The sequence below is a fragment of the Abrus precatorius genome, unplaced genomic scaffold, assembly GCF_003935025.1.
Source record: "Abrus precatorius isolate BTA unplaced genomic scaffold, Abrus_2018 Scaffold8, whole genome shotgun sequence".
Lineage (NCBI taxonomy): Eukaryota > Viridiplantae > Streptophyta > Magnoliopsida > Fabales > Fabaceae > Abrus > Abrus precatorius.
This window is the reverse complement of record NW_020874428.1, coordinates 5,412,048-5,432,772: the sequence shown is the minus strand read 5'-3', so window position 1 is coordinate 5,432,772 and position 20,725 is coordinate 5,412,048. Positions and strand designations below refer to the sequence as shown.

General features: G+C 28.1%; 2 protein-coding genes across 5 annotated transcripts; both read left to right on the top strand.

Moving 5' to 3' along the window:
* The first annotated feature begins 320 nt into the window (after nt 1-320).
* On the top strand, nt 321-4,350 carry LOC113847171 (protein DCL homolog, chloroplastic). 4 transcript variants are annotated; one of them, XM_027476089.1, is made up of 4 exons: nt 347-631; nt 732-846; nt 1,613-1,758; nt 3,899-4,158. In XM_027476089.1, exons 1-4 carry the CDS (start codon nt 378-380, stop codon nt 3,942-3,944), a joined length of 561 nt encoding a protein of 186 aa, XP_027331890.1. In that variant the 5' UTR covers nt 347-377; the 3' UTR covers nt 3,945-4,158. The 4 variants fall into 4 exon arrangements, with proteins under 4 accessions (XP_027331888.1, XP_027331890.1, XP_027331889.1 ...); XM_027476088.1 differs by having other exon boundaries at nt 356-631; nt 1,613-1,813; nt 3,899-4,350; XM_027476087.1 differs by lacking the exon at nt 3,899-4,158 and having other exon boundaries at nt 321-631; nt 1,613-2,267.
* A 251-nt stretch (nt 4,351-4,601) lies between these two features.
* LOC113874132 (cyclin-D3-3-like) lies at nt 4,602-20,313 on the top strand. The gene is made up of 6 exons (XM_027512354.1): nt 4,602-4,653; nt 9,496-9,544; nt 18,657-19,116; nt 19,214-19,415; nt 19,689-19,819; nt 20,035-20,313. Exons 1-6 carry the CDS (start codon nt 4,602-4,604, stop codon nt 20,311-20,313), a joined length of 1,173 nt encoding a protein of 390 aa, XP_027368155.1.
* The last annotated feature ends 412 nt before the right edge of the window (nt 20,314-20,725 follow it).

Genomic DNA, 20,725 nt, shown 5'->3' with positions numbered 1-20,725 from the left:
ATAATGTCTTAATAATCTTAAAGACTAAATTTATTGATACTCATATTTTGAAGAACCAGTTTAATATATTAGTGTGTATTTAAATTCACATTTAAATAATTATGAATCAACATTACTAATTATAACTTCTAATTTAAATCTACCTTCACATAATTTTTTACATGTTCCGTTGATAACGTATTCCTAGTAACATAACGTTGAAGAACTTGTCTTGGTATTATCGATAACATTTGTTTCTTCTTTTAGTCATCTTGTTGGGCTTCTTATACGCATGCTATTGGGCTTGAACTGTTAAATGAGCCTCCAATTCAAAGTTAGGGACCCGAGAAGCACTACTATAGAATTTACCCTCGACACAGTTCAGCACACGAGCAGCAATGGCAGCTAGGCATTTTCTGCTTAATCGCTTTCGGATACACAGCTTCCAACGCTTCACCGTTTCGCCGCCTCAGGGGCACCGGTTATGGTGCAGTGTCACGCCATCATCGGAAGAAGCAAGCAAGAAAGCTAGTGGCGGAACCCACCTCAATGTCGAGGACGATGACCCCGAAATGAAGGTTCAAGAAGAGGAGATCGTGAAGGACATTCAACCAATCCTCATGCTAACTAGGAAGATTCTTCACTCACCAGGGTAAGCTAATGAAAATGGAAAATGCCTAACATTGCTATTATGATGTGAGATTAATTTATTAAGGGTTTAGAAAATCATGATTATGAGTATGTGGTGTTAGGTACTTGTCTGGGGAACATTTGACAATGGAGGATGAAAGAGCTGTATTTGAGAAGCTTCTCGTTTACCATCCACATTTTGAAGATAAGATCGGGTGCGGTTTGGCATCTATTATGGTAAGCGAAGTGAATAATATGAATGCGCTTACTATGATGTGTATGTAGTTCCTCATTCTTTATCGTGATGATGTCATGAAATTGGTATGTATGGTATAGGTTGCTTGACCTTGTATTTGTGTTAGTTTTGAACTTGTTTGCATTGCCCTTAATAGTGTGAACTCTAACTGGAACTGCTTGTAGAGGCATAGCAATGTGGAGAGGTTGACCCCAAAATTGTTAATTTATTCTACACATATAAATGATTACAAAGCCCAAATAATTCGTAATCAAAAGTTGTAGAATTAAGTTAAAATAACAGTGACAAAAGCCTTAGTCTTGAGTTAAAATCACTGGTAAATAATGACATCAGTCAAATAATCATATACAAGTTTATGCTTATAAGGCTTAAGGTAAGTACATTCAAATTCAAATACAAGCTTTTTTCAATTGGAATCTTTAGCTCCAAGATCTTCCAAATCATTTTAATTTCATTCACTTCACCACTACTAAATTTGAAGATAATTCATCCTCCTCCTCTTCAATTTCTTCATTACTGTCTTCTTAACCTATAACCCCCTTTTTCCTAGACTATGATGGCCTATAAAGAGCTTCCGTTTTCCATTTTTCTTTAATTGTCAGCTTCTTTGTTTCTTAAATGCATTTCCTATTAAATGTAGGTTTACATTTGACACCAAGACTATTAAAGTATCATTTACGTGAACCAATCTTGTTTTTCCCCAAAGTTGGCAGTAAGTGCAGCCGGTGTAACTTTATTTTCTTGTAGGTTGATCATCATCCCCTATATCAAAACTCAAGGTGCCTTTTCGTCATAAGAACTGATGGTAGCTGGATTGACTTCTCCTATAAGATGTGCCTTCGGGAATACATTAGAGATAAGTACCAAAAAGATGCAGAAAAGTTTATTGAAAGGTTGTGGAAACCAGGGTTTATTCAAAATCTTTATGAGCATTTGGATCATTGAGATGTATGTATTGGAACTATTGTGACTACTTTTAATCCTGTGTTTTTTCCTCTTCTTGTCCTCGTCACCCCCCACCCCCCAATGTTTTTAATGGTAGTAGATAACAATTGCTTGGGATATCTAGCTTATTTGTGAAGGCAACTTAGAAAATCATTGAAGTTAACTTCAGTTTGTTGACTTTTTAATACTATGGGCTGTAGAACTTCATGATTAGGTTTAATTACAGACAATGAGGAATGGTATTTGTAGACTGACCTGCCTTTGTCATAGTTGAAAATTTACTAGTATTCAGCCTCCTCTTGCATCATTTTTTAAATACTGCACCATGTTTTGCACTAAATGTTGAACTGTGTGGATTCATTCCCTGACAATTAATGGAACTATGGAAGAGGTAAAGAATGATGCTACCTACAGACATTTCTACACATATCATCTTAGATTTGGATAATATCCACTTCATTTTCTGCAGATGTACACGTTGATTTTAACCACTAACTAGCTTTTAATCATGAATATGGTTGTATGGTGCAGATTTATAGTTTTCATATCCTTAAAATGAAAACTGTTATCTGATTTATGGCTGTTATGGGTATTGCTTACCTCCACACATTCACGTTAGATTAGCTTCTTCACATTTTATTTTAGACTGAGAGGCATACCTTTTTCCTTTGCATAATGGATAATAATGTCTTTTTGTTTTGAAATATAAATATTTTAACTCCAATTATCTAACTACATTTTTTCCGCTATTTACTCTCTTACAAATCTTCTATTTCAATATCACATAACATTCAAGGCCACCATATCATTACTGTGCCATACATGTATGTACAAAGTGAGACATAATCGGCAACCATCTTATTATGGCTTCAAATAATTATCACATAACTTTTAAGGCCTCCATAGCTATGCCTATTATGCCACAAGTATATCTACAAAGCGAGACACAACCTTCTAATATATAATGTACAACTTTGCAAGTATATAGCTAATTAGCCCAAAGGAAAAAGGAAAACTGACAGTGTACTTATGCCTACCTTTTATAATGATGTCATTTTCTCTCTTTAAGGCCATGGAGCCCTTATGCATGTTCTTAGGCTTGTTGATATTGAATAAAACCTGCAATAGGTTACATATATGAAGCAATGGATGTGGCCAAGGAAGCTATTCAAAAAGCTTTTGATGGAAATGAAGTACAAACACATTTTTACTACCATTGATAGAATGTTCAGTGACTTGTGGAGTAAGGGTTTCATACAGTGATTGTGAAACTGAAAATAACTTAATTACATACATCCATTGAAATATATATATATATATATATATATATATATATATATATATATTAGCTGAAATGCTAAGAGTTAGAAATTGATTATTGCTCATTTTGCATGATTTCTTTCTCATGGATTCTGAAATGGTAAGAGTTGTATGGTCTACTTTCATATAATGCATTTTAAAGGAGCACCTATCTTCTATTACTATAATACTATCTAGGTTATCACTACAATCAGACAAAATGTACATGTATTTTGTGCTGCTGATTACATTAGATTTGCAGAAGTATTTGTGTTGAGAAGCTTATGACTGACTTAAAATATATACACTTTTAAGTCTCCTACACCTTTGTTATCTTGCCAATATAATTTATTGATAATATAACATCTGTGCTAGATGGATGGTCAGAAGTTTGTCTCCCAAGTCCCAACTATCAAGGAATGTAGGCCCTTTAGCATTAGATGTCAATTTATCCTTCGTTTTTTGATCTGAATATTATTGGTTTGATATCCAGTGATGCAAAACATCCTTCCTCTCCCCCCCCCCCCCCCGCTTCCCTTTTTTTCATTGATTTTTGATAGGTAAGGTTGATAATCCAATCGGATTTTCATGCATTAATTCCTTCAACTTTTATTTTAATTGTCAGCTTCTTTGTTTTTCAATTGCATTTTCTACTAAACATAGATTTACATTTATTGACCTTTAGCACCAAGACTGTTAAACTTCAGCTACTGTTGTTTATTTGAACCAATCCAGTTATTTCCCAAAGTTGGCAATAAGTGCAGCCTGTGTGACACTGTTTTCTTGTAGGTTGATCAACATCCCTATCGATACTCAAGGTGCTATTTTGTTGTAAGAACTGATGGTAGCTGGATTGACTTCTCCTATAAGAAGTGTCTTCAGGAATACATTAGAGATAAATACCAAAATGATGCAGAAAGGTTTATTGAAACAAGGTTTAGTAAAACAGGGTTTATTAGAAATCTTTATAAGCTTTGGGGTATTTGATTTGTAGGTATCAAAACTTGAATACTTACAATTTGTGATAATCTGACTACTTTTAATTCTGTTCTCCCCGTTGTTAATGGAAGTAGATAACAATTGACTGGGATAATCTAGCTTTTTTGAAGGCAACCGTAGAAAATGATTGAAGTCTCCGGTTGTTGACTAGTGCAACACTTCACGTTGTTGAAATTCATGATTAGGTGACATACAGACAGTATGCAATGGTATTTTGTTGATTGATCCGCCTTTAATATAGTTGAAATTTTACTAGTATTCAGCATCCTCTTACATCAATTTTTAAATATTGCACCACGTGTGGCATGAATGTTTCAGATATTTGTTTGGAGGATGCCCCGGAATGTGGACTCATTCCCTGGGAATAAATGGAACTGTGGACTCAGATGTACGGGAATAATCTCCCATTCAATGTTTACTTGGAGACAAGGTGTACAACTACAATTTTTAGTGGGCTAAAGATAAATAGAACAAATCTATTAATTTCCGGAAAATGAGTGGGAACTGGGAAGCCTACGATTTTACTCATTCTAGTTTATGTCCAGGTATTTTGTTCACGGGGGTTAATTTAAGAATTGTTGAAGACAAACAAAATGGGAGTCATTAGGGTCGAGCTCAACTGGGTTACTGGGGCCTGGGGAGGTTGTTCAACTAGGTTCAGAGGCCCATTTAACAAGTCAAAATGGGAAGAAACAATATTTGGCCTACGTTTTAGTTGTTTAGTTGATTGTGCCTCTAAATCCCAGGACAGAATCACTTGTCTTTCTATATATTGGTTTGATTATAACAGATAAGTCAAAACTATTGCCGTCATAACATGATCATTTTTTATCTTGTGGCAAAGTGTGAGAGATCGAAACTTAAAGGTCTTTTTTCTCTTCCCTTTTTTAATCTTGTTTCCTTTAGTTTATTCTTTTTTTAATTCATCTACAGGATGTAGAAGTGGAAAACAAAATTTTTGGTCAATAGAAAACTGTCTTATCTACGAGAGTGGATGATTCTTTTTTTTTTTACTGCTAATGGCAGCATATCTTTCTTTTGCCCCCGTTTTTGGGTCCTTTTTTTGCGCTTTTGGATTACAATTTCACTCACCGCACTGAGGGATTGAGGAATAAGGACACTTCTAATAGGTTGTATGGATTGTCCATGGTCCAATTTATTGGTTCTGTAGGCAATAGTAAGTTAAGATATTGGTGAAAATTGTACCACTGCCAATTCTTGTTTTTGGTCGACACCACTGCCTGTCCTTTTGTATCACAATTTGTGACCCTAAATGCAGGAACGTGTTGGATTTGGACTATCTCTTTCTTTCAAGGATATAGTTGAGGGAAAGATACAAACCAAAAAAGTCATTCTTTAATAACGTGATATTGCTTTCATCTTAATAACGTGATTCTTTTCCTTGCCATTTAGAACAAGCAGCAGTAACATGATCTGATCGAGTATTCATTGTACAGTAAATGCTATTGGTATTCAAAACAATACCGATGACAGAGTGGCAATGCAGTATAGGTTTGTAGACAATTCTGGGGGTTCATTTTGGTACACAAATTTTCGCTTCAAATATTTTCCTACCACAAGTTTAGCTTAGTCCTGAGTAATTTCACAAATATAAACAAAATACACGATGCCCGATTGCCCTTTCAATAGTCAATACGACGAAGGTAGTTACGAGTTGCATTGGTGATTAGTTGCAAATCCACATGCCTGCTACTCCTACTATGCACTTTCAAGACTATCCTGGAACAGAAATTACACTCCAAAGTCTAAATGACCTTGACATCCATTCTGAGGCTGAGCTTTAGTGCAATCTTTTCTTTTTAATCGTAGACCAGATTTTTTTTATTATTATTATAGAAGATATTATTCGAGTTGGGTAGGGTAATCGTGGATGATAAAATTCTTTCTGAGTATTTAATAATCTACTGAAACTCAAACTCAAACTCAAACTCAAAAAATAAAAAATTAAGTTGAGATAATCCTTACTAGTTCAATTACGTATTTAATAATTAATGCAATTTTTTATAAAGAAATGATTATGCACTGAGTGATATCATCGAATATGGAGTTAGGATGTCTTTTCTTGCTAGTTAATATTACTAATGATGCTGATCAGTGACTCTCAGCAATTGTATTATTATTTACCATTCAAAATATTTGATTTCGGTGATAAATGTTATGTACAACAAGGATAATAATATACTTTTTAAAAGATATTTTTAATTTTTTTTTATTGTTGAATAAATTTTATGTAATCTTACTATAAATTTCAAGTTTATTATTTTAAGGGAGACTTGTGATATATCCGTCCAAACTTGGTAATTTTCTAAGTACCTATGTTTGTACACAAGTAATTGGCATATTGAAGTTTAGTTTTGTTTCTTTTCCTTATACACCTATATCTGTTCTTCATTCTTAATGTAGGTGTTATAAAATAACTTACACATTTAAGGTTTTTATAAATTCTTAAATTAAAAATATTACTTTATTTAATATTTTTTTAAAATGTTGAATTTTAACACATTTATGTGCGTTTAACAATTCAATTTGGATTTTCTGCGTTAGTTCTCTCTTCATCCAATAATTGATCAATTCAAGGAGCCAAAAATCAATCAATCCCAAAGTGCTATTAACCAAGCTCGCTGAAAAATAGGCTAATCCTATTGTTAATGATCAATCTCATATTTGAAATCGACTAATCTCAAAACTATATTATTTAATGCATAAATTAGGTTAATAATTTATTTACATTGGCGGCTTAACTTATATGCATCCATTGAACGTAAATAAATTATTAGAATTTTATTTTTTAATACAGAGAAATAACTATTGGAAAGGATCTAAATTATTAAAAACACTAAGAAAATGTGGACTGGTGCTCTTAGGATAGGGGTTAAGGAATTAAAAGCTTTTTTTAAAAAATAACAATACACATTAAAAAATTGTTAAAAATATAAATTTAAAATAAACATGAATTGATTTGATTTTATTATTCTTTTCTTCTTAACCATGAGTATCCTAATAGGAGTTAAAAAATTTTAATTAAAAAAAATCCACAATCATAACATAGTGGATTAGCTTTTTAAGCAATTTATTTTTCATTTATAAAGTTTGAAGTCAAGATTTACGTAAGAGAAATTAAACATCTATCACTTGAACTAAAATATTTTTTTTTTTCATACCATCAGATTGTATTATTATTTTTTAGGTCTACACCACATGTCGGTTATATTTCTATTTGTTATTTATATTACAAGTATTCTTTACATATGATAGTTATGTTTGAATAGAGAATGTTTATATGATGATGAGATTAGCTTTCATAAAGGCAATTTTTTGTATTAACAAGATTTAAATTTGAGAACTTAAAAGAAATTAAACATCTAATACTAATTAAATTATTCGTATTAAGATTTTATTATATTACTCTCACTTTATTTCAAATTACAGAGATAAAAATAACTTAAATTAAATAACGAAATAACTTTAGTTTTTGTATTTTTAACTTTAGCTTTGAAAAGGAAAAATTCTATCTTTTTCTTTATTCAAGCATTGAATCAAATTGGCTTGACTCGGGCACTCTTCTTTTGATTCTCTTTTCTTTCTTTTCTTATTATAAAACTTATAGAACGGTGAAAACTGGGGGAGAAAAGTGACAACAAAAGTAAAAGGCATGCGGTCATGACTGATGAGGAGATGTTGAGAAAAGTCAACCCCTAACTATTATTACATTCTACGGGTGGTTCTCTATTATGTACTGTTATGTTATTTTATGATTATGGCAAAAACATTATGATTAACCTCTGACTATGTATTGTGGGCCCCTATCTGAGTGGTCATAGACTGGGCCCTACTGAAGAACGATCGTTGTGGGCCATTATTCCACAACTCATATTCCCATTATGAGATTTCGTTTAGTACGGTTTGGCTAATGGGTGGATTCTTCTTTTAAGAGTCAGCTGGTCTTTGCAATTGCACCACTTTACCTATTTGGTAAAAGAAACATCAGTCATTCACTTACATAAAAATTATTTTTTACATAGTTTTCTTAATTTTACCTGCAAATTATTATTTTATAATATTTGTAATAAAATGCATCAAATTACACTTTTTCTTCATGTCATTTCATTGATTTATTCATCTAATTGAGTATGATTATTTTTTTTATCTTTAATTAGTGAATCTTTTTTTAGTGGATTATATAGGACAAACAATCATATTCAAGATTAAATATTTTTTGTTAAAATAATTAATTTTATGATGATGTACATGCTTTTTAATTTTTATATATAAAAATATCGATACTTATAATTTAGATAAGAAAAGAAATTTAAGATAAACAAATCTGACAATGCAAGTAAGATAAGACTAGATAATTTTGGCATTTGCCTATTTAACTTATTACATATTCACAACAGTTAGTACCAATAAAAAACCAACTTGCTGATGGTAGCCGCTTTATTGTTGCTTCATATAATTAAATATATATTTTATTATTTTAAGTGAATATTTAATGATTGTAAAGTTTTATATGATAAATTTTTTCCAATTTTTATCTGCTTAGAATTTGTACAAGTTATTTTATAGAGTAAATAATTTCATCTTGAATGAACTAGTAATATTTTATTTATAAAAACATCAAAATTTGAATATAATATTTTAACCTTATTAATTTATCTAAAAAAGATTATTTATCCTATAAATAACTCTAGTTTTTTAATCCAAGATACTACTTAATGAATTTTTTATATAATTTTTATTTTGAAATTATAAAAATATGTTTTTTTGGTAAAATTACAGAAATATGATTTAATTTAAAAATTACCAATGATATTTTTAATTTTTAAAAATATAATTTTTTAAATTAAACCATTAAAAATATTATTTTTGGTAAATAAAATAGCCATTAACAACTTTTGAAGGTTTAAAATAATAATAAAAATTGTCAATATACTAAAATGTAGTCATTAATATTTTTTCTAAAAAAATTATTATTAGCGACTTTTGATTATTGGGTCTATAAATATTGCATTCTCATTCATAACAAATTACAAGTAAAGGAATGTACATATTTTTAAAAGCTGAGTTTATTCATTAAAAAAAATGAGTGTGAATATTGATATACTTTATTAGTAATATTCTTACAAACACTTGTAAAGGTATGTTATTCAAATACAAAAAATTAACATTTGTGTATAGGAAAGATAATGTATCATTTGTAGAACTGAAGTATTGACCTACTCATTATGTTGAAATTGAGTTTCCAAAAATAGTAAAAAATATTATATATAAATGTCCAATATCGATATTTGACAATTTCATATAATATCATAAAATTCTAACAATGAATGGTGATGATGTTTAACAAATGTTTTAAATATATCAAGAGTATCATCTTCAACTCTTGCCATTAAATTGTATGTTGTTTTTAAAGAAGTTGTAGTTGTAGTTAATGTTTATCAAGATAAAGATGAAGAAGCATATGCAAGCACTATGCCAAAGTGCCAAATAGAGAGGTAGAATAAGAACATAACAGTAGTGAAAGCAATGACAACAACTTTAAAGGAGAATATGAAAGCGGTGAAGATAATGGAGATGAAGATGTAGATGATGAGCCTCATTTGTCAAACATAGTGATTGGATAACATCTGTTTGAAAAGTCACCCTTTATGTGTGCGTTAGATCTTGATGTATACATCCATATGAGTTTTCAGAGTATGTAAGTTTGGGTAAGTGTTGTTTTCAATCATGTTGTTAAATTAAATTATAGTTTTTAATTAGTTTATGTTTATGCTTGCATTTGTTAGGTCATTGTGATGTAGATGAAAAATTATATGTTGAAAAACAATTCAATGATAGAGAAACTATTATACGAATAATAGTGTTATAATATATTAAAAGAGTGAACTAAAAAGTGTTTGAATAAGAACAAAATACATTCTATTATAAATGTTTGAGGTATGAAATCGATTGTGAATGACTTTTTTGTGTTACTTTCAGAAATAATGAGTATATTTAGGAGATAAGAAAGTATAACAGCCCTTACAATTATACAAGGGAAATGATTTTTCAACATCATAAGAAATTAGATTCAAGCACAATTACAAAATACAAGCCAATGATAGAGTCTAACTCTTCTTTTGAGATAAAACTCGTAATTAGTGAAATTCAATCTTAGTATGATACATGACAACATAACAAAAAGTATGCACGAAAAAAATAAAAGACTGTTGAAAAAGTTTATTTTTTGGTCAATAAAAAAGCCTTATTTAATAATCATTAAGAGCAAATACAAGAACATGGATAAGTATATATAGTTTGGCTTAATGAAATGTGTTATAGTCATGTATATATAATGAAATTAGTTATAGCATACTTCATTCATTAAGAGCAAATAAGAGAGAAATGGTTATAGCATATGACAGAGGTCATAGGTGGAATCATATGACCACAAATATTGTTAAGTGCATTCATTAAATGTTAAAAGGTGCTCGCAATCTTCAAATCACAACACTTGTAAGAATGATTTACTTCCAATTGACTCAATTATTTGCACATAAAGGGAGTGAAGTAGATGTATGAAAAAATATTGAACATATTTCCCTGAATAAGTGACAACTCAACTTCAATCAACGAGAAAGATGCTAAAAACTTGCATGTTATTCAATTTGATAGATAAAGTGAAACATTGCATATTTAAGATTTAACTAACAAGTAAGAATATATAGTTCATTAAAAACAAATTAACTGTAACTGTTATGCATACTAATAGATATTTTTGTCATCACATGATTGTTGCTTGTTGTAATTAAAATATTATACGATGTGTCTATGTTCGTTATGTTTATATGATCAATGAAGTATTCAAAAATTATAAGAAGTTTGGAGTGATTAGAAATGAAAGCACTTGACAACAATATAAAAATCCAAAACTTTGTTTTAATCATGCCTTAAAAAGTATAATAAAAGATTATTCCAAATCAAATCATTTTTTTAATAAAATAGATAACGTGAAATAATAATACCATGATAATGCATTCTTTGTTAAGTAAAAAAAAATTATTGTTAAAAATAATATCATTATACTATGTAAATTAATTTTTAATATTTAATTGTTATGATGTGTCATCTATTATATATTTTCATTTTTAATTATTAATTTTATTTTTAGTACATTTATCTTTATCTTAAGAGTAATTATTGTTTTTTAATTATTAACATAGTAATTTCAATAAAAATAACATTAATTATATTAAAAAGTAACATTTTGAATGTTACATTGTCATTTCATTATATTATAACCAACAACTCTTAAAACAAAAATAATACAAATAGTGACGTAAGATAAATAAAAAAATAAGAATAATAAAACAAATATAACTCACAAGTATGCCTTCTATAGTGAAAATTATAAAGATTTTTGAACAAAAGGTCGTTAATAATGATTTTTTGAGCAATAAAAAGATTTCTTTGTGTAATCTATTATATACATCATAGTGATTTTTCGGTAAAAAAATCATCGCATCAACGAAAGTTCAACTTGCTTCATCTTTCCTATTCCTTGATTAAAGGTTTTCAGTAACAACTTTTCAAAATCTCATCACAACTAACTCAACTTTTACATCTCGTCTCTGAAATTGCTATTAGCATTTATATAGATTTCATATTTATGTAATTTTACAAAAAAAAAAATCATATTTCTACCATTTAAATTTTCATTTTCCATATTTAAATTATTTTCACACTACTCAATATTTCCTTAAAAATTTACAAAAAAGTTTCTTGGTGTTTCTATTAATAGATAACAGACTTGTGCATAAACTTTTTCACAGTTAACGTATAGAATGTAAGAAAAAGTAACAGCAGACAAAATTGGAGTTGCTTATTTTACAGCAATGTTGTCTGTACAATTAACAGTGCTGTTGCATTGCAGCGAGAGACGATACTATGACAAAGATATTGCAGTTCCACCATTACTCTTTAGTTGGGTAGCCAGCTATCTACTGCAGGGTACGACCTGCACCACAAAGGGTTCATGAGTCCCAATAAAGGGTTTTGTTTATTTTTTATTTATTTTTCCTGCATCGTGTGATAAAAATGCAAGGAAATCATCAACCACTTTCTGATTCTTCTGAGGGGGGGCTTGTCTGACTTTGACCACTCTGAAGTGTGAGTTGCTGTTTTTGTCTTTATAAAATTTGATACCTCTTTTGAGAGAAAGGAAAAAATAAAATTAATATTATCTTTTTATAAGAAGGAAAAAAAAAGGATATTGGATTTTGTAAGTCACTCTGATTATATCTAAATAGAGGCAACCCCTTTTTAAAATGTTTAGATTCATCTTTAAATTAACATAAATTAATGTTTATTTTATTATTATATTTATAAATTTTTCTAACACGTTTCTGATCAAACACTTTATTTTATTAGTCCACGGTAACAACCTTAGGTAGGTGTTAGAGTCTGGTATGAGTAAGACCAGTAAGAAAAGTAGTTTGTTACTTTGGAGTTGGACTGAAAATCAGTGTATATTTGTTTAAGATTTATAAAATTAATTTTAATATAATTAATAATAAATGATTAAATGTAATAAAAATATATGTTAAAATTCATTATAATTAAAAAATATTTATTAAAAATGAGAAAATTAATTTTCCAATTAGGAATGAAAGGAGCAGTGACTAGGTCTCTCACAAGTCACAACCACCACCATATCTACCATCAATTGCCTTGATGGATCTTTGTCTCACCTTCTTGCACTTGTTAGCTACATAGCCAGCTCTCACACTGTGCATTTCGTTCTCTTTATTTCCCCACCTCGCCCCCACTTCGTTATTGGAGATTGAGCCTATAAAATCGAAAGATGCAAAAAGAATTGAAAACAAAGAGGAAAAATAAAAGAAAAGAAGAGAAAGCAACTTATCGTCACGGCAAATTTACTCCTCCTGCGTTTGTCTCAGTTAGTACTTAGCAGATTAATGCACACTTCTGATTCTGAATTTTCTCTCTACTCTATACACTTTTTTAGAGGTTATGTTTTCCATACATATTTTTATATAATATTATTTTTTATTTTCAATCACATCAACTATTTTGTGACACTTTATTTTCTCCTTGTTTCTTATTTTTCTCTTTATTATATAACAAATTCTGTAAATTTATTGCATATATGTAATTTATTTTTTGAATTTTTTATTTAAGACATTGATTGATAAATTAAAAAGAAAATTAGCATTGGTATTACAGCACACCTGTCATGAATTTTAATGTGATTTCTAATTGTTTTTTTTTTAAATCTCCTCGGGTAAAATTTTATGTTCAAGCCTTATTTATGAACAAAAGTATGGAATTTTTTTATGCTCATTGGATATATATTGGACCTAATTCTCATCCAAAAACTAATTCAAACAAGAAGGGTTGTCGATTTTAAAAGAGACCAAAACAAAAATAAATAAAAAAGCCAACGTTAAATTTAGATATATTTAATATCATATTAAAAATTAACTAAGTTTAACTCGATCTCTTATTTATATATTATTTATTTGTTTTAAGTTTATTTCTGAATTTATTAATGTGAAATTTGTTATTTAATATTTCTTTTTAAGTTTGACTAATTTAGCCAAAAGACAAACCTACTTACTAAATTTAGAATTCCCATAAAAAAATTATATATATATATTTATTTATTGGCAAGTCTAAAAATTTTTAAATTCAATCTAAGCCTTTTACTTATCTTGCATCTAATAGATTATAATTTATTACTTTACTGACCATTATATATAAGTTAAATGAAAGGCTTATATTAAGTGTAAAAATTTTTAAACTTACATTAGTGTGAGAAAATCTTTTTATATATATGACCCATTGGCATTAGGTGTAAGTCAAGACTTACATCAAATTTTAATCGTATAAATCAAATAATCTAACGGTTGAAAAGTTATTTAAAAAGTATGTTAAAAAAAAAGAAATAACTTTTTAACCGTTAAATTATTTGATTTGTACGGTTGAGATTTAGTATAAGTCTCAGGTATCAATGAATCCTATCCCGTATATATATATATATATATATATATATATATATTCTCACAATTTTTATTTATTTTTAAATGCTCTCAACAATGAGTTACTTTTAACCATAATTCTAAACTTACAATAATTAAGTTATAAGCAAGTATTTTGACTTTTAAAAAAATATTTTTTAACATATAACTTTAGTTATATAATAAAAAATAATTTTTTGAAATTATAATATTTAATATTATTAATACATTATATTATATAGTATCATAAAAATTTCAATAAAAACTTATTATTTTGCATTGAGTATACATTAAGAAAACTATTTAATTTTTTAAAATGTATGATAAATATATATAATTAAAAATTAATAAATAAATAATTTTTTAAAAATATTTAATATTATCAATATATTGAATTCTTTAATTTTTTTTAAAAGCTTACTGTATATAATTTTTTATTATATGTTGGGTTGGGTATATTAAAAAAATCATTCAAAAAATAAAATAATCATATAAATGTATCTAAAAATATGTATTATGAATATTTTTTATTTTTAAAAGGGTTATTATAATTTTTTTACACTTAATTAAAGGGGAGTGAAGGGAAGAGAGAGAAAAAATAGAGAATATAATAAGAGATAAAAAAAAATAGGTGAAAAACGAATGTGAGATAACATGAGTGTGAATATATAATTATTATTTTTAAAATACTTTTAAATGCATTAATTTCTTTATCTTTGATTTTTAATTTTTTAAAAATTTAATTTTGCTAAAATCTAATACAACGAATATAAATAATATTTTATGATATGAAGTGAATTGTTTAAATGTATAACTTACTAATATGATATTGATTTAACTTGCTTTCTGGTCTAGTTTAATAAAAATAAACTTTTAAGTGCATATGTACTTCATGTGCAACCTGTAACCTGTATTAAGTGTATTTCTCCTCCGTGGGAGATACAAGAATCTATCGTATTCTTATCCATTTTAATGCACAAAAATGTTGTATGTATATACATAAAAAAATCAAAATGCTAATACCATATGAACACAGCAATCAGCATACAAGCTGGGTACTTTTTTTTTCACTCAGCCACTCGTATAAGAAGTTTGTTTTATTGCATGTCATAGCTAAGAGGGAATTTCTGAGTAACCCAAAAGCATGATCTATATCCCTCTCTTCGTCCTGCTTCTGCAGCTGCTCTGTTGCAACATTATTGTAAGAGACATCTCTTTATCGTACGAAAAGAAGAATTGAGTTGTCTTTGAGTTCTTGTGTTGCGTTACAATCTGTAGCAAATTGATTTTGAATGATTTTGAAGTGAGTTATCTTTCAATTACTAGTGCTACCATTAATCTATATTTACATATGATATGAATGTATTTCCTTTTCAGTAAAATCACATAAGGGTGCACTTCTAAGAGTTTATTAAAATCGTATATCAATAACTATATATGATATTTTAAATTATTAAATAATATAATAATATATTTTTCACACAAATATAAAATAAATTATATATCATAACATCACATACTTAAATACTAACGTATTTTTTAAAAAAATTTATCAGGATCAATCTCTTAGTAATTCTTAATATCTGCTTCATTTAAGAAAACTAGTATTGTAGTTAATGTAAATTCATAGATTAAAACAAACAAATCAAATAGTATGCATTAAGAAGTAGGAAATTCTATAACATCTAACATATAATTTGAATATGAATAATTATTTTTTATTGGCTTTCATGTTAAAATTGAATACATCTCTAGCATTGACGCATTCAAACTTCAGTTATGCATAATGTCTTTGTCTTCTAGTTCAATACACTTTAACTTTCAAATAAACCTCTTTCATCATATTGAAGTGAACATTTTCTGGATTTATGAGGTCAACCTTAAGCACAAAATTGACTAGGCAAAACTTTCACAATAATAAAAATTTTATGATCATTTATCCATTAAATAAGAGAATATAATATATAATACATATAAAATATAAGATCATTAACTTACTAAAAAGTTTTTGCGCTAAAATATAGAAAGAATTTTTTCAAGGCAGAAATGGAACTTGTTATCTTTTTCATCATCGTCAAGCAACATTTTATTAGTAAATTCTCTTACAAATTTTGTACACTCTATATATTTAATTATATTAAGTAACGTATCATACATTCTAACATGAAACAAATGTTCTCCTTCATTAAAAAAAATTCAACCACAACCTCCATCATTCAAACCAAAAATTTATCATCCTTGACTAAGGAAAAGTTTTGTTTCGACTTTCATAATATTAACTCTAATTCCAATACCAATTGGGTTATACAATAAGATTATACTCAGAATCGAATAAGAGAATGATATGAAAAAAGCGACGATATTTCTAAAATATGATATAACTAAATAAATCAAGACAATAAAATTAACCTCAAATATAGTAATAAATAAATATTTCAAAACTTATATTTGTCTCAGGGCTAACCATTTCTATATAAAGGGTAATCAAACTACCTTTAGTTTCTTCAGACAAACCTTGTTAGTCCTCATATCCAATCTTCAAGGATTATTTATATTGACATTTGAACCAAATGCCATTTGTAGCCTATACACACAAATTTTGAATCAAATATGCATATTAGAAAAAAAATTTCCAAATTCAAATGGCATAACACATGCAAAAGTGTATAACCATATTAACATAGCATAAAAAATCACGTCACATGCAATTTACAACCTATATTGAGACTTTCTTATTTACATCAATAATAGGTCCAGTCAATTGTCTATCAAACAAACTAATAACATACTTAAGTAAATAAAATTAATGTGACATCTTATAGATGTAAGTGTAAATCACATGTAAGACTATAATAATCTAATAACTCATGGATGATACAAATAATACTAACCACATAAAATTGAAAGTAGTCTCAAATATATCAGAGTGCACAATATACTATAATACCATCCTAGTTTTCTTTTAATTATTTTGTTATAATACATCAAAAGAAAAAACGACTAAGTCTAAATAGCATCCTCGAGCTCATATACACATAATACTATAATATTATCATAATTCATCATCCATCAAAAAATTATTGCACAATACATAAGAAAGGAATATCAACAAAAGTGCTTATAGTGTAGATAATATCTCCTCTAAAGATTATGGTTTGGTTCATAATATTAAAATCCCACTACCTAACTCCTGTAGAGAAGACTAAGCATTGTTGCACTAGAGCTTATGACTTAATAAGGTAAATTATGATAACGAAAAGTATTACATTATAGCACATCGTAAAAGAAGTAGTAATTGGATTTTGTACTTGATGCAGTGAATACATTTTATAAAATCTTTAATTATTTTTTATATTACTAATCATTTTAAATTGATTAATAATACTATCAAGAAAGTTTTTGTTATTTAAAATAGTACATATTTTAATAAATATAATAGAAAATATTTCTTTTTTTTATAAAAAAAATACTAAATTACTCTTTTAATGATTTAAAATTTGTCTTCACAATTTTTTTTAACATCTTTAGATCAAATGAGGCATTAAAATAACATAACATCTAAACAAGATTATTTTTACATATTTAATATTTGAAAGACCTAAGTAGTATCAAGTAAATCAATTAATCATTAAATTTAAATAAAGTTAAAATAATGAAATTCAAGTAATAAAATATCTGTATTATATAATTACTTTGGCGTGAATATATCAAATTAATAAAATAAATTACATCTATCTTTATCTTAATAAGAAAACTGATAGACGCACAACTCCTTCTAAGATCTAAATTTATTTTAATGGCTAGAGAAAACTATCAAGTTAATTATTTTTTTTATAATTTTAGTCCATAAAAATAAAAAAAATTAAAGTGAAATTTGACGTTATAATTAACCGTCATCATTATTTTTATGTTTATAAAAAATTTAAAAATAACAATTACATTATTATCTAAATATAATAATTAATATTATTCAATAAATAAAATAATATTTTCTTATAAAAAGAAAAATAGAAAAAATAAAGTATAATAAAATTAAAACCATAAGAATAGTTATTGAATTAAAGTTTTATTACTTTGATTTTTTAATACTGAATTTAAAATTTAAAAACAATACTTTTCATTAAAAATTAGTTATTTTATGAAAATTATAAAATATTTTTAATAAGATTTATTATTTTAAAATATTTAAATTCAATCTTAAAAATTAAAATTAATAATTTTTCATCTAATTATCATATGTATTTATATTCTATTTAGCACTAAATAAATTTTCCCCCAAAACGCTCTGGTTTGGAAACGCCCATCAATCGATAAAAAACATCACCTTTGGGTTTATTATTGTCACTGCTCACTTACTAGTCACTGCTTAGTACCTCCTTTCCCTTCTTCTATTCTATTCTATTCTATTCTCTCCCAATCAATCCATTGAATCATCTCATAATTTTGGTTCTCTCTACACTACAATGAACAAAGATCTATGCCACTTCAACTATTTCTCTTCTAGTTAGAACAAAGATGGCACATCACCACTCAAAACCCCTTCAAGATTCTCTCTTCTGCTTAGAAGATCATTGGGAAGAAGAACAAGTTGTAGAAGATGATTACTACACGACAACAACAAACTCCTCCCCTGTGGTCTTGTTAGAACACGACCTCTTTTGGGACCATGAAGAATTAGCATCTCTTCTCTCCAAAGAACACCACAACAAACTATGTAACTGCCTCCAAAACAACCCAAGTTTGGCTTTAGCTCGCAAAGAAGCCATAGAGTGGATTCTAAAAGTGAATGCCCATTACTCCTTCTCTGCCCTCACCACAGTTCTTTCTGTCAACTACTTCGATAGGTTCCTTTTCAGCTTCAGCTTTCAGAATGAGAAACCTTGGCTCACACACCTAGCTGCTGTGGCTTGTCTCTCTCTAGCTGCTAAGGTTGAAGAGACCCATGTGCCCCTCTGTATAGACCTTCAAGTATGTCCCTTGAAAATATGGAGTTTGATCATAGGTTATTTATTTATGTTGTGTATTGATATGATCATTCTTCTCTAAACTGTGATGTGATGTGAAGGTGGAGGAGAGTAGATACCTGTTTGAAGCAAAAACAGTTAAGAGAATGGAAATCTTGGTGCTTTCAACTCTTGGATGGAAGATGAATCCGGTAACACCTCTCTCCTTTCTTGATTATATCACAAGGAGACTTGGGTTAAAGGGTTATCTTTGCTGTGAATTCCTCAAGAGGTGTGAAGCTGTTCTTCTCTCTGTCTTTTCAGGTAATTACTTAGCAGATCTCATCTCTCTCCCCATGCTTCCTTGCTTGTTTTGTTGCTCACTCATCTACTCATTTATTATTATTATTATTATTATTATTATTACTACTATAGTATTGTAATTTTAATTATTTTAGCCTGATTTACACATTTAAAATTGATAAATTTTTATTAAAGGAGTGGTTATCATATTAAAAATAAAAGTTTAATAAAATTGTAAGTGGAAGCTAATGAAATTGTTATTATCATTATCTGATCCGTTACCCGACATTGCAGATTCCAGATTTATGAGTTATCTTCCTTCTGTGTTGGCAACTGCTACAATGATGCACGTCGTCAACATTGTGGAACCTCGTCTAGGAGTTGAATACCAAAATCAGCTCTTGGGTATTCTTGGAATCCACAAGGTTGTTGACATTTTCTTAAATTAATGTATTGAATTTGTATCTCGTGTAATTAACTCATGGTATATTATTACAAATTTATCATTTAAACTATTATATATACAGGTCTTAAAAATATTATTGATATTTAAAAGTGGGGTTGTTTACAACTTTAGATGGTCAAAGACATAAGAAGAGTAGCAGTATTAATAATTAAATCTGGAATGGATACGATGCAGGACAAGGTGGAAGAGTGCTATAAGCTGGTGTTGGAGATTGTGTCAGGGTACGATGACAAGGGTAAAACATTCAAGTTTGGCAAACGCAAGTTAGGGTCGGTTCCTTGGAGCCCAAATGGTGTAATGGATGGGTCATTTAGCTGTGATAGTACGAACGAGTCTTGGGAGTTAGGTGCATCGGTTCAATCTTCACCAGAGCCATTGTCCAAGAAGGCTAGGACTCAAGATCAGCTTCTATTGAACCATTCAAATTCAGATTTTCTCACCATTCCTCGCTAGCTACTACCCTTTCCCTTTATTTAATTTCAACTTCCTTAATTAATTACATTTTTGTCTTTTGTGGAAACGTTTCTATGGTTCTATTCCATTTCTCTAAATTAATTATATAGTAATTATTATTATAACAACGAATATTTTCTGACGATTAAGTTCAATTGCGAACAGTGTCTGAGTTAAACCCTAAAAATAAAATAAAATAATATATATGTATATATATATATATATATATATAGTTAAATTTATTAAATTAACTAATTTTATTTAAATATTATTAATGACAATTTTCAAGTTTTTATATTTTTATATATTTTTTTAAAATTTATATTTTAGTATACAACATTTTCAAATATCATGAAAAGAATACCCGGATGTGGACTATATTTTTAATCTATTTTTCTATGCACTAAAAAGA